We start from the raw sequence: 14,130 nt of genomic DNA, 5'->3' as shown, positions 1-14,130 counted from the left end.
TGTTTGTGTCCAGATCAGCCTGGATCAAGATCCTCTGGGATGATAGGCATACCCTACCAAGCCCAACATATTCATTGGGATGGAGTCTCTGGAGTTCTCATTAACTTTTTACCCAGCTGGTCTCCCCCTTTTTTTTGTACTATTTGAACTCAGGGCCTCACTCTTTCTAAGCAGGTGCTTCTCTTCTTTCTGTTGTGGTGTAGGATGAAGCAGATGTGATTCATTTCTGACCTTTGATTTATTACAATGTGCTAGATTAGTCAACAAGAAACTGGAATAGGTTTAACTGGGTTTTGGCAGCGGACAGACATCCTTATTTATAATCAATCTTTGTAGCCCGGGGTCAGTTCTGTGGGGTTTCCACAATGGAAAACACTGCGGTAATGGATACTATAATTGAAAATTTTCCAAGGCCTTCCCTTCTGGGTGCACTGCTGCAGTGAAGACAAAAGTCAGAGAATTGAAAAGCCCCATCCCCAAAGAGTTGGGAAAACAGCGCCACCTCGTGGAGAAAAGTGCAGGCTCTGGCAGCCCAGATCCTAGACTCCGGGTGGAGAGACTCTGAAGCTTTGTTTGATCATCTGTCAACTGGAGATCTTAAAGTTAGCCTTTACGCGGTTGTTAGGGGGAATGATAAGAGATCTTGCAAAACATGCCCTTAGCCCAAGGTCAGACATGTAGTGAGGTAAACCAGCAAGGCAGGAGGCCTGTGAGTGGCAACAGTAGCAATGGGGAAAGATTGTGACAAGATGTGATGGGGGCCCTGATTCAGGCAATGTGGTGAGGCTGTGGCCCCTGCTGAGGAAGGAGAAGGAGCTGGGATTGGTGATGGGGAAGGGGAGGGGAGAGATGATAGAGTTCTTGGGGGGGGGGAGATGGAGAGTTTGTGGTCCATTGATGGGGCTGGAAGACCAGGGGGCGGGGCAAGGCAGGGAGCAGCCTGTCAGTCCTGTGGGTTTAATCCATGTTCTGACCCCTTTGTAAAACTACTTATTAAAGGGGGGGGGGGAAAGTTCTGAAGCCGGCATTGGTGGCACACACCTATAATTCTAGCTTTTCAGGAGGCTGAGATCTGGAGGATCACAGTTTGAAGCCAGTCTGGGCAGAAAAGTCTCCAAGATGCCTTATTCAATTGGAACTATACCCCAAAGAGGAAGCCACCTTAAGATTTAAACAAATATGCTGGGAAGGTGGCTCAGTGGTAGAGCGCTTGCCTTGCAGGCATGAGGCCCTGGGTTCAATTCCTCAGCACCGCAGAAACAGAAAAAGCCAGAAGTGGTGCTGTGGCTCAAGCGGTAGAGCGCTTGCCTTCAGCTGAAGAGCTGAGAGACAGCGCCCAAGCCCAGAGTTCAAGCCCCAGGACCAACAAAAAGAAAGAAAGAACAAGATGCAAACAAATGACCTCCTGAACAGAGAGATTTTGCGGTCAGTGGCCTGAACATTTCATGAGAGGCGCATGTGGGGGGGCTGCCCTGTGGGAGGAGGTGACACTGGGGACATCTGGGAGAGGGGGTGTCTCTTCTAGGCAGAGGCCATCACGGAGCTGCAGGAGCTTGTGCGCTGGACAGATCTAGAGCCGTGTGTGGGGCACAGCACAGTGCCTGAGACCTGAGGGTGACAAAGGGACAGAGGACTGTCCCTAGAGACCAGAGATCACAAGGGAGCCAGCTATTGCCGAGAGCCACAGCCCCAGGCTCCCACACTCTGTGTGGCCGCCATCACAGGCCCAGGGATTGGGTTCCAGGCTGGTAGAGCCGGAGTCCTGATGTAGGGTGTCTGTAGGGCATGATCGGGGAGCTGCTCAGGTTTGCTGCGAAGGCTGAGTGACAGAACAGTGTGCCCACCAGTGTGTGGCAGGAGCGCCCGGGGCTGGGTCGATGCTGGGTCTCACCGCTGCGCTGTCCGGGAGCAGCTTAAAGGGCAAGCTGAGGTCGCCCGGTCATAAATGGCCTTAGCCCGCTGGGCCTTGTGGTTTAGAGCAGGGAACCATGGGACTGAAGGGGATTAGTTCAGCACTTGAGCTTACAGAAGTAGGTCAGAGAGAGAGAGATACACACACACACACACACAGACAGAGAGACAGACAGACAGAGACAGAGAGGGAGACAGACACAGAGATACACACAGAGAGAGACAGAGACACAGAGAAAGACACAGAGAGAGGGGAGGAAGAGAGACAGACTAACCTTCCAAATCTGGCTGGACAGTGTTTTGCTTGTCAGTTTGGGTTGCAAATGTTTCAGATCCTAAGAGGGACTTAGAATGTGCAGTGTAAAATCTTGGAAGCAAGGGACAGGAAGAAAGTAAAGCAGGTGCTACTGTGTGCCTCACACCCACGAACTGACCTCTGAGCACTTGAAGTTCTCTTCCAAGGGCCCCAAAGTCTGCGAGACTCCATCTCCAAAATCATCAAAAGGCCATGCTGGAGGCATGGCTCACGGGGTAGAGCACCAGCCATGAACAAGCAAGCCAAGCAAGCTCGGGACCCCGAGTTCAAGCCCCAATACCACCAAAACAATAACAGAAAACTATATATGTCACAAACCATTTTGAATTTTAGTTTTGAGCCTAATATATGATCTTCACAGTCATTGCATAGTCTTAGAAACAACAACAACACACTTTTCGCTGTGTGTGATATACTGCTGGGGTTTGAACTCAGGGCCCTGCACTTGCAAGGCAGGTATTTTACCAATTGAGCCAAGGTGCTAGACCTAACTTGATGTTTCTGACTTTGTATTTATACCATGAGCTAGATTTAATCTTAGTGTATTTGAATTGTCCATCCACCAAGATGGTGGATCCACAAGACAAACATTTTAACAAGTCTTTGAAGTCTTCCTCAAATAACTTATGCTAAACACAAAATTTCCTTGACACCTGCCTTACCTCAACCTATGGCTTAAATCTTAGCAAAGAAACGACATGTTTAGGGGGCTGGGAAGGTGGCTCAGTGGTAGAGTGCTTGCCTTGCATGCCTGAGACCCTGGGTTCGATTCCTCAGCACCACATAAACAAAAAGAAAAAAGCCAGAAGTGGTGCTGTGGTTCAAGTGGTAGAGTGCTAGCCTTGAGCTGAAGAGCTGAGGGACAACGCCCAGGCCCAGAGTTCAGGCCCCACGACCAGACTCAAAAAAAGACAGAAAAAAAAAAAAAAAAAGAAAAGACATGTTTATCTATGAAAGAATCAGAACCAAAGATGAGAAAATTCAAAGTCCTACCACCCGTCCCAATTCACACAGGGAAAGAGGATATTCTGATATAAACACATAGATAAAGCTTTATCAATTATGCAGTTGAGGCTTTATAGCTACTTAATTTCCCCCCCTACTTATTCTGTGAATACTTATGGATCCGCATTGTTATTTTGGTAGTGGTTTTCATATTATTCTATATTATGGATTATCCTAAAGCTTTACTAAGCCAGCTTTCTGTGTGGATAGCAATCAAAGGCACTTTCAAATTCTACTTTAAAAAAAAATGCTTCAGGCTAAATGCTGTAATCCTAGCTACTCAGGAGAGGAGACTGAGATCTGAGGAGCATGGTTTGAAGTCAGCCTAGGCAAGAAAATCTGGGAGACTCCTATCTCCAATTAATTGAGCTGTGGCTCAAGTGATAGAATGCTAGCCTTGAGCAAAAAACTTAGAGATAGTTCCCAGTCACTGAGTTCGAGCCCAGCATTGGCATGCACGCATGTGTGCGCGTGCACACACACACACACACACATAATGATGCTTCATTAAGTCACTTAAAAGTGTAGAAATACAACATGAAATTGCCTTTTATGCTCCATGCAGCTGTCAAAAGAAAGCCTGGCAGTTATTCAAAGAGTTAAATAGAGACCAGCACAGAGACTCAAGCCTGTAACCAAGCCTCTCAAGGTAGAGATTGGTAGATTGAGATTTGAAGCCAGCCCAGGAAGAGAGAGAGAGATAAAGAAAGAGAGATAGAGAGAGACTCCATTTTAACCAATGGCTGGGCATGGTGGTGCACATCTGCTACAGGGGAAGTACAATCTAGACTCAGTGGCTGGTGGCTATGATCCCCACTCACACAGGAAGACACAGGTAGGAGGATCCCAGTGCGGGTAGATTGGGGCATGCGTGACACCCTACCTTGAAAATAACCAAAGGCAAAAAAAGAAGCTGGAGGTGTGTGGTTCAAGTAGCAGAGCCAAGCATGCACTTAGCAAAGCATGAAGCAATCCCCAGCGCTGCAAACAAACAAACAAAACTCAGTTGAATATAGAACTGTTATTCTATGACTAGCAGTCCCCTTCAAGGCTTAACAACTTCAACACACAAGGGTGTGAAACAGTGCTGCTAGCTAAAAACCGGAAAGGGAAGCAAGCCGGGGTAAATCCCTTCAGTAGCCTTGTTCCCTACGAACGCAGAGGGAACTTGGGATCCAGGCTATGGCAGGAATGAACCTGGGAATTACGCCAGGAGCAGAGTCAGAGCAAAGCCCAAGTCATTAGATTTCATTTCCATGGAGCATCCAGTGTGGGCCCAGCTACTCATGGAGGAAGTAGGCTCCTGGAAGCCAGGCAGAGGGGAAACTGAGCACTCACTGGGTGCTCAGAGGCTGCTGTGAAGGAAAGCATGTTCAGTGTGTCCACAAACCTCTTCCTGCTCCATTGGCTGTGCTTGTCATGTAATGTATGGGCTGATGAAGTAATCTGAAATAGGCATTATATTAAACTAGTTTACAAACACCTATTCAGGTGCACTCCTGTAATCCCAGTACTTGGGAAGCGGAGACAAGAGGATGGCAAATTGGAAGCCAGTCTGGGCTACTGATTGAGCTCCTTAAAAAAAAAAAAATCATTGCTTACTTGTATAGTAAGTAATTTTACTTCTGCAGAAGTAAAATCTTGCCTTTTGGAGGAAAAACAAATAAAACCTCAAATCATAAAATCCTTCATCTCCTACCACCTTTTCATTATTTCAAAATAAAGTCCATGCAACTTGTGCCGGGAGGAGTCAGGGGGCGGGGAGGGGGGGAGAAGAACAGTAGAATACTTGGATTACCAACCAAACCCTCCTCCCCCTGTTCCCTGCACACAGGAAGCCCGCCCTCCGCTCCCTGCTTCTATGCCCCCTGTGGCCGCTTTGCTGTGCATTCCAGAAAGCCTGATGCGCACCTACCTTTTGCAGAGTCCACACTTGCAAGGGATGGGTGGAAAAGGAGAAGGTCACAGCTGTGGGGTGAAGGTTCCAGCACGGAGCTCCAGTGTAATCTCCTTACGTGGGCATTACAGCTCAGGGCCGTCTTCCTCCCCACCTGCATTTCCTCCCACAACTGGGGCGATCACCTCTTCAGTCTTCTGCTCAGCTCCTTGGCCAGGACTGACCGCCCCCCCCCCCTCCCGCCTGCCCCAGCAGTGTTCAATTGGCCATCCTCTGCAGGAGGTACAGTTTGCTGCCTTGACCTCCTCAATCCCTGCCCTCTTGGTGCATGTTGTTGGGGTCTCTCAGCACTGGCCACCCATTTTTGGCACTGTAGAACTTGAGACCATGGCGTAGGGCCTTCCTTCCCATGGATTCCAGGGTATGTGACAGTGATGGCTCTTCATGGTGTGGGGCGGTGTGGAGAGGACGCAGGGCCAGGTCTCAGGAGGGCGTCATCCTGACTTAGTGTGGGCCCCCAGAGACAGTACTTAGCACCTGTTTATTCCCTTGATATCAAGAGTCTAGTGTCCCAGGACACTTAAAGACACCTGCACACCCACATTCATTGCTGCACAATAGCCAAGTTGTGGAAACAACCCAGATGCCCTAGCATAGATGAGTGGATTCCCCCCTCCCTAAAATGTGGTACCTATCTTTTTTTTTTTTTTTTGGTCCGGTCGTGGGGCCTGAACTCTGGGCTTGGGCACTGTCCCTCAGCTCTTCAGCTCAAGGCTAGCAATCTAGCGCTTGAGCCACAGCGCCACTTCCGGCTTTTTTCTTTTTGCTTATGTGGTGCTGAGGAATCACCTCATGCATGCAAGGCAAGCGCTCTACCACTGAGCCACCTTGCCAGCCCATGTGGTACCTATCTATATACAATGAAATTTTACACAGCAATTAGGAAGAATAATATTATTATTTTCAGGGAAATGGATGGACCTACAACAAATCATGTTAAATGAGGTAAGCCAAGCTCAGAGACAAATGACACATTTTCTTTCATAATGTATAACCTGATGAATTATACAGGACTCTAACACGCAAACACAGTGAGAGCAAAAGAGGGTACTTAGGGGAGGAACCAAAGGCACGATGCTCATGTGCATCTGATCATCTAAAAGAATGTTTATTGAAATGACCTCAGGAGGAGGAGGAAGAAGAGGAAGAAGAGGAAGAAGAGGAAGAAGAGGAAGAAGAGGGGGAGAAGGAGGAGGAGGAGGAGGAGGGAGAGGGGGATGAGGAGGAGGAGGAGGGGGAGGAGGAGGGAGAGGAGGAGGAGGAGGAGGAGGAGAAGGAAGGGGAAGGGGAAGGGGAAGGAGGAAGAGGAGGGAAAAAGTGTAGCATCTTTCAGTTTGACCCTTAAGGGACAGAAACTCCTGCAGCGAGGAGACATGCCATCTGTTAGCTATGAAGAGAATTCTACTCAAACCCCCAGGTAGTTGATTTTATTGCTGAAGGATTATGAAGTTCTAAATTTTCATGGTCTCATCTACAGTGTATGGGAATAAGTGTGTCTCAGCAGGGTGGAGCTGACTCAAGGTCAAGGTCAAGTGTGGTTCCCAAAGCTGAGTCCCATGTCTGAACTCTGAAAGCCTGGTCCAGGCATTGTCTAGAACACAGATGTGTATGTGTATGTGTGTGTGTGTGTGGGGGCATTCCTCAAGGGTGGCCCAGAAAAACAGGGATCCACGGGCCATCGCCAGGGATGCTTGTCACAAATGACATTTTGTGATCTGAATGGAAGAGCTCTTGGTTTGGGGGATAAGGAATTAGCCAGGTCCCATAAAACTTGGGGAAAACTCAGATTTCTTAGGGCTGAGGAGTCTTCACTTACTACTTCTGAGGGGGAAAAAAATTAACATCTATTAGGTTGCAGATTAGATAAAGAACCTTAAAAATAGTATTACTTTTGGCAGAGCTGGGGATGGAGCAAACATTCCTCCACTGGGCCTCGTTCCCAGCCCTGCGTTTAAAGAAAGAGGGTGGAGAGAGGATTCTGGGGAGAGGGAAAGTGGAAGAAAATAAGGGAGGAGGCAACAATGTTTGACAAGAAATGTACTCATTATATTACTTATGTGACTATAAGCCCTCTGTAAACCACCCTGCAATAAAATAAAACACAGTAAAATAAGACACAAAGAAAGCTTGGGGGGGGTGGATGGGAGGGAGGTAGGGGGGAACGGAGCTGTGGAATCATAAACTAGTGTGGTCCAAATTATGGCACACATGTTGGTTGTTCTTTCAGAGAAGATGAGACCGATGGCATGGCAGTTCAGCTTTGATAGTATATCCATTTTAAATAGATATATACACACAGAATACTTCTAATGGTTAATCTCTGATTAAATATTATAGGTGCTCTGTCATTTGAGGGAAGCCCCCAGCCCAAGAAGTATTTTTTCAATGCCAAGGTGGTTTTTGTTTTGTTTTGTTTTGTTTTTTTAAATTAAGACAGCCAAGAAACCTTTCCTGCAGAACAGGCATGAGACAAGATGCCTTTGGATAGGTCCCATGGCCAAATGGGGTCATTATCTAGAAACCCTAAGAGCAGCTGTGTGCCCAGAGATCATCCCAAAGGAGGCACCCTAAAACAAGCGAGAGTGGACCAAAGACACCAAGGGGAAGCTAGGAGCCTCCCAGGAAGTGTGCTGTAAGTCAGTGGAATTGAAGCAAGGATACTTGGCCTTTGCCCTGCTGTGCGTGGACAGGCACACGGACCTTCCTTTCCTCCTGCTACAATCGGTTGAGAAAACCTAGCTTGAAACTGCTAGGGATCTGGATCAGCTCCAGGGCATGTGGAGAGGCGGCGAAGGGAAAGGTGACTTGAAAGAGGTACTTGGTGTCCAGCATCAGCTGTGATGAGTCGCCCCGGTTATTCAGGAGAGCCTGCAATCAGGAGGGGAAGAGCAGGTTAGGACCCTGGAGCAGACGCCCTGAAGCTGCCACCGGCAGATGGGGGGAGGAAAAGTCGGCAGGAAAGGGTGAATGAATGCAGCAGTGGTACTCACTGGACACTATGTGGACAATAAATTAGATAAATTGTGCGTGGGGATGGGAGGGAAAAACCGAGAGAAACCAAGAGAGAGAGAGAGAGAGAGAGAGAGAGAGAGAGAGAGAGAGAGACAGAGAGAGACAGAGACAGAGACAGAGACAGACAGAGACAGAGACAGAGACAGAGAGAGACAGAGAGACAGAGAGACAGAGACAGAGAGAAGGGATGACATTGTCCAGAAAGAAATGAACTCATTACCTGCTTTATGTAACTATAACCCCTCTATGTATCACCTTTATGTTTAAGAAATATTTAAAAATGTAACAAAGTCACCAGGAAGGCAGTGACACGCACCAGCCATGCAGGTGTAGGACAGCACGGCTGCAAAGGGAAATGTGTGTCCAGGATCCACTCTCATGAGCATTTACTGGCTCTGCTTTGCTCCCATAGTTCATTTCCCACAGGATGGACTGACTGTAAGCCTGATTCTTTTTTTTTTTTTAATTTAGTTGAAGGGCTTGAACTCAGGTCTGGGTGCTATCCCTGAGCTTTTATGCTCAAGGCTAGTGTTCTTCCACTTCGAGCCACAACTCGACTTCTGATTTTCTGGTGGTTAATTGGAGATAAAAGTCTTAGAGACTTTCCTGCCCGAGTTGGCTCTGAACTGCTATCCTCAGATCTCAGCCTCCTGAGTAGGTAGGATTACAGGTGTGGGCCACCGGCACCTTGCTATGCTAGGAGTGTTGCAGAGCTGGCTTTGAGCCACAGTCCTCCAGATCTCAGTCTCCAGAGTAGCTAGGATCATAGGCATGAGCCACCAGTGCCTGGCATTAAGGATCTTTTATCTCAGGTTTCACCGTACTAATTGTGTGTGTGTGCGCGCGCGCGCGCGCGCGCGCGCGCGCACTCCCGCATATGCATGCGCATGTGTGCTGAGAATGGGCTTGAATTCAGGTCCTTGTGCTTCTTTGGCTTGCTTGCTTAGCCAGAGCCAGCCTGTCACCATATTAATTTTGAATGGGCATCTTACCATCCACAGGGAACTCACCTGTACTTTGCGGACAAAGGATGGAGTGACTCTCTTCTCGAAGTCATCGATGGGCGTGTAGGAATTCAGGATCTTTATGATCTGCACACAGCACAGAGTCTGGGGTTAGCCACGGAAAAGAACCTGACTTTGCCTCTGAAATCCCAGGAAGGGATGTTTGCGAACGCTGGAAAGCATGGGTCTCTTTAAGATTATAATTTGACTCAGAAACTTTCATGTTATAATTTGCTCTCAGAAAGCAAGGAATCAAGGTATGGAGGGAGGGGGCCAGATGCTGGTGGCTCTCGCTTGTAATCCTAGTTACTCAGGACGCTGAGATCTAAGGAACACAGTTCTAAGCCAGCTGGGGAAGTCCAGGAGACTCCAATTAACCACCTGAAAACTGGAAGTGGCACTGTGGCTCAAAGTGGTAGAGTTCTAGCTTTGAGCAAAAAAGAGCTCAGGGACAGTGTCCCAGGCCTTTAGTTCAAGCACCACCACGACGACAATGACACTACCACCACCACCAACAACAAAAGAGGTACGGAGGGCAGGGCTCTGTCTGTCTCTCATTCACCCTCACATACAGAGCGGAGCTTCGCGGACAAGCTAACATCACATTTATGTCAGATCTTAAGGTTCACACTCATTCTCTTTAACACATTACCAGGGGGAAAGGGTAGACCATGGGACAGAAGCTGGGACAGGCCACACCAGTGGTGAGGCTCTGTCCTTGACTGCCCAAGGGGACAGGAGGCCAGCCCAATGGGTCACCTGCACGGCAGACAGCGAGGTGCAGCGCTCACAGATCTCCTTGGCGTCGCTGTCCGTCGTCTTCTTGACCTGGAGCAACCATGCTGCCTGGGAGAGGGGCTCCAGCGTTTCCTTGGCTATGCTCTTCTGCAGATTCTTGTCTTTAAGCCATTCTTCCAAGTAGCTGATGTTGCACCTGGAGTGAGCAGAGGAGCGGGAAAGGAGTCAGGGAAGGAGGTTGAACCCCGCAGCGTGCCCCAGCGGAGCAGGGCTCCCTGAGAGGAGCAAGGGCCTGCAGTCTCTTGCTTGTGACACATAAAGGGATGACATGATTGGGGAGCGTGAATGTAAAGCAGGAAGGTAGGTCAAGGGTGAAAAGATATGGGCAGGTGCTCTACCGCTTGGGCCAGGCCTCCATTTTTTCACTTTATTTTTCAAATAGAGTCTTGCTTTTTTTTTTTTTTTTCTTTTTTGCCAGCACCAGCCTGGACTGTAATTCTCCTGTTTGTGGTTCCCATTTAGCTAGAATGGTAGACTCTACCATGCCGTGTGTGTGTGTGTGTGTGTGTGTGTGTGTGTGTGTGTGTGTGTGTGTGTGTGTGTGTGTGTGTGTGTGTGTGTGTGTGTGTGTGTGTGTGTGTGTGTGTGTGTGTGTGTGTGTGTGTGTGTGTGTGTGTGTGTGTGTGTGTGTGTGTGTGTGTGCGCGCGCGCGCGCGCGCATGCGTGCACGCCAGTGCTAGGGCTTGAATTCCCTTCCTGGTTATTAACCCTGAGATTTTATTTTTTGCCAGTCCTGGGGCTTGAACTTAAGGGCCTGGGTGCTGTCCATGAGCCTCTTTGTACTCAAAGCTAGTGCTCTATCACTTGAGCAACAGTATCAAATCTAGCTTTTCCTGAGTAGTTTATTGGAGATAAAGAATCTCATGGACTTTTCTTCCTGGGCTGGCTTCAAACCGTGATCCTCAGATCTCAGCGTCCGGAGAAGCTAGGATTACAAACATGAGCTACTGGTGCACGGCCCCTGAGCTTTTCTTTTAGTCAGTCCTGGGGCTTGAACTCTGGGCCTGGGCGCTGTCCCTCAGCTCTTTAGCTCAAGGCTAGCGCTCTACCACTTGAGCCACAGTGGGACTTCCAGTTTTCTGAGTGTTTTATTAAAGAGTCTCACAGACTTTCCTGCCCTGGCTGGCTTTGAACTGCAATCCTCAGATTTCAGCCTCCTGAGTAGTTGGATTACATGCGTGAGGCACTATCGGCTGGCCCCTGAGCATTTGTTCAAGGCTAGCACTCTACCACTTGAGCCACGGCTCCACTTTTGGCTTTTCGGTAGTTAATTGGAGATAAGAGTCCCATAGATTTTCTTGCCAGGCTGGCTTCAAGCCATGATTCTCAGATCTCTGTTCCCTGAGTAGCTAGGATTACAGGTGTGAGCTACTGGCGCTCAGCTATGCCTAGTGTTTTATTGGTTGAGATGGGGGTCTTGAGAACTTTTTGTCCTGAATAATATGGAACTTCCATCCTCCCAACCTACCTGTCTCCATTGGTCTTGGTGCGCCCCAAACGGTGGATCCAGACAGGAGTCCAGTCAGTACCACCACTGCCTTGCCCAGGCCCATGGAAGTCCTCTTGGACTTGATCACTCTATACACGTATCTCTGTCTCCCTCGACTCTGGCCTGGCTTGTCTCTTCTCCCAAGTGCTACCCCAACTACTGTTTGCCACTTAATCAGAGTGAATTGTTATTCAGCTGACTGGCACCTTTGGAGAGCAGGCGGCCAGCCTCTTTCCCCACAGTTTCCTATGATTTCTACCTGACAATGACATTCAGAGAAGGTGACAGTGTACAATGTCCTTGGGAGGCCACAATTTAAAATATACTTTTATTGTATTAATTTTTTTTTCATGGAGCTTGAACTTGGGGCTTGGGTGCTGTCCCTGAGCTCTTTGCTCAAGGCTAGTGCTCTACCACTTTGAGCCATAGCTCCACTTCCAGTTTTCTGGTGGCTAATCTCACAGCCTTTCCTGCCTGGGCTGGCTCTGAACTATGATCCTCAGAGCTCAGCCTCCTGAGATCTTAGGCTCCTATCCAGGATTATAGGCATAAGCCACCAGTGCCTAGCTCAAATACACTTTTAAGTCAGGCTCTGGTGGCTCCTGCCTGCAATCTTGACTCTCAGGAGGCCGAAACCTGGAGCATTGAGGTTTGTGGTTTGGAGCCAGTCCATGCAGAGAAGTCTTTGAGACTCTATCTCCAATTAATCAGCAAAATGTCACGTGGGAGGCATGGCTCAAGTGGTAGAGCATCAGCCTTGAGTGAAAAGGCAGGGTGAGAGCGCTAGGAAGCTGAATTCCAGCCTCCACTATTGGCACAAGCATAAATCAAAACATATACAATTACTAGTTTATAATTGCGAGTGTCAGAGATCAAGTGTGTATGGGGGGGGCTATGGCCTGTACCCACTTCCTAGTGCCCACCGGCAACCCAACCGCACAGCCTTCCTGGGGTTTTGACGCTGCAGTGGGGAGATGTGAGGCAGCCTTTATTCCTGCCAGCCTCCCCGCCCCCCCCAGGTAAGCAGTGGCTTAGGGGTCCTACCTGATCTGCATCCCCTTCCTGCACGAGCACATGTCCTTGCGCAGGAAGAGGCTGTTCAGGGTGACAGCGCCGATCAGGAAGAATATCTGCTTCACAGCCTGCCTCAGCAGCTCCGGGTCCAGCCCATTCTGGCACATGGTGGTGTAGAAGTAGCTGAGCTGCTGCAGGATGGAGGTGATGGTGTAGGCATCTGTGTCGTCAATGCTGGACGAGCGCTTGCGGAAGCCCGTGGGCTTCAGGCCCGAGATGCCCTGCAGGCTCTCGTACTCCAGCATGCCCGGCACTGCGGGGAGATGGAGAGGAAATGTTACACCTTCCCTCTGGGGCCTATGTCAGGAGAGAGATGTCTCCCACAAGGCCAGTGGGAGGGGGTTGGGGAGAGGGCAAAGCAAAAGCAGCAAGGATGTGGGGGGGGTCCCTAGGCGTGTGTGGGGGTCCTGGGGTGTGGACTGCTGTTCTGCTCACAGCAGGGCAAGAAAGAGAACTAGTTAGCACTAACTCGAACTGTTTCAACTTCGAGGCTGCTGAGGAAAGTGAGGGAGAAGTTGAATGAGGATTGGAGATTTCAGAACCATTGGCTAAGCCATGTAAGAAGTGAAAAAAAAGGTCTGGGAAGGTGGCTCAGTGGTAGAGCGCTTGCCTTGCATGCATAAAGCCCTGGGTTCAATTCCTTAGCACCACATAAGCAGAAAAAGCCGGAAGTAGCGCTGTGGCTTGAGTGGTAGAGCGCTAGCTTTGTGCTGAAGAGCTGAGGGACAGCGCCCAGGCCCAGAGTTCAGCCCCATGACCGGCAAAAAAAAAAAAAAAAAAAGGAAGTAAAAAAAAATCCTCATAAATAGGAGATGTTCTTCCAACTTTTCTCCTTCTGGATCAATCATCCTTAAAGAAAGAAAACATTTGCTTCATAACATTACTTATTTCTGGAATCATCTTAAGCAAGCAAAAGATTTAAAAGATGGATATTTATGTAATTATGTTTTCTTTTTTTGATCATGAGGCTTGAACTCAGGACCTGGGTGCTGTTCTTGAGCTCTTTTTGCTCAAGGCTAGTGTTCTATCACTCTGATCCACAGCTCTACTTTCAGTTTGGGGTAGTTAATTGGAGATAAGAGTCTGACTGGGAAGGTAGCTCAGTGGTAGAGTGCTTGCCTTGCATGCATGAGGCCCTGGGTTCGATTCCTCAGCACCATATAAGCAGAAAGAGCAGGAAGTGGTGCTGTGGCTCAAGTGGTAGAGCTCTAGCCTTGAGCTGAAGAGCTGAGGGACAGCGCCCAGGCCGAGTTCAGGCCCCACAACTGATTAAAAAAAAAAAAATTCTTATAGACTTTCCTGCCCAGGCTGGCTTTAAACTCTGATCCTTAGATTTCAGCCTCCTGAGTTGCTAAGATTACAGGTGTGAGCCACCAGTGCCTGGAATGTAATTATGTTTTCCTAAACTCAGAGATCTTGCTCACTTTTCTTGCTTAGAGCTGGTACTTTACCACTTGAGCCATACCTCCAGCCTAACTTTTTACTGGTTTACTAGAACTTTTTTGCCCAGGCTAACTTTGAACTATGACTCTCCTCAGTAGCTAGGCTTACAAGTATGAGCCAC

At 48.7% G+C, this 14,130-nt stretch overlaps 1 protein-coding gene across 2 annotated transcripts in view; it reads right to left on the bottom strand.

Moving 5' to 3' along the window:
* Positions 1-6,091: 6,091 nt before the first annotated feature.
* Myo5c (myosin VC) overlaps positions 6,092-14,130 on the bottom strand; it is a 64,354-nt gene continuing 56,315 nt past the window's right edge. For both annotated transcript variants that reach the window (XM_069995390.1, XM_069995391.1), the window contains exons 38-41: positions 12,537-12,819; positions 9,965-10,139; positions 9,212-9,292; positions 6,092-8,057 (exon numbers count right to left, since the gene is read on the bottom strand). In XM_069995390.1, the coding sequence (XP_069851491.1) occupies positions 7,905-8,057; positions 9,212-9,292; positions 9,965-10,139; positions 12,537-12,819 (692 nt within the window). In that variant the 3' untranslated portion in view covers positions 6,092-7,904. The remainder of the gene's footprint in view (positions 8,058-9,211; positions 9,293-9,964; positions 10,140-12,536; positions 12,820-14,130) is intronic.

This window comes from Dipodomys merriami, unplaced genomic scaffold (genome assembly GCF_024711535.1).
Source record: "Dipodomys merriami isolate MVZ:Mamm:240054 unplaced genomic scaffold, mDipMer1.0.p SCAF_48, whole genome shotgun sequence".
Lineage (NCBI taxonomy): Eukaryota > Metazoa > Chordata > Mammalia > Rodentia > Heteromyidae > Dipodomys > Dipodomys merriami.
Note: the sequence above shows the minus strand (reverse complement) of the source record. Positions and strands in the feature narration are given on the sequence as shown.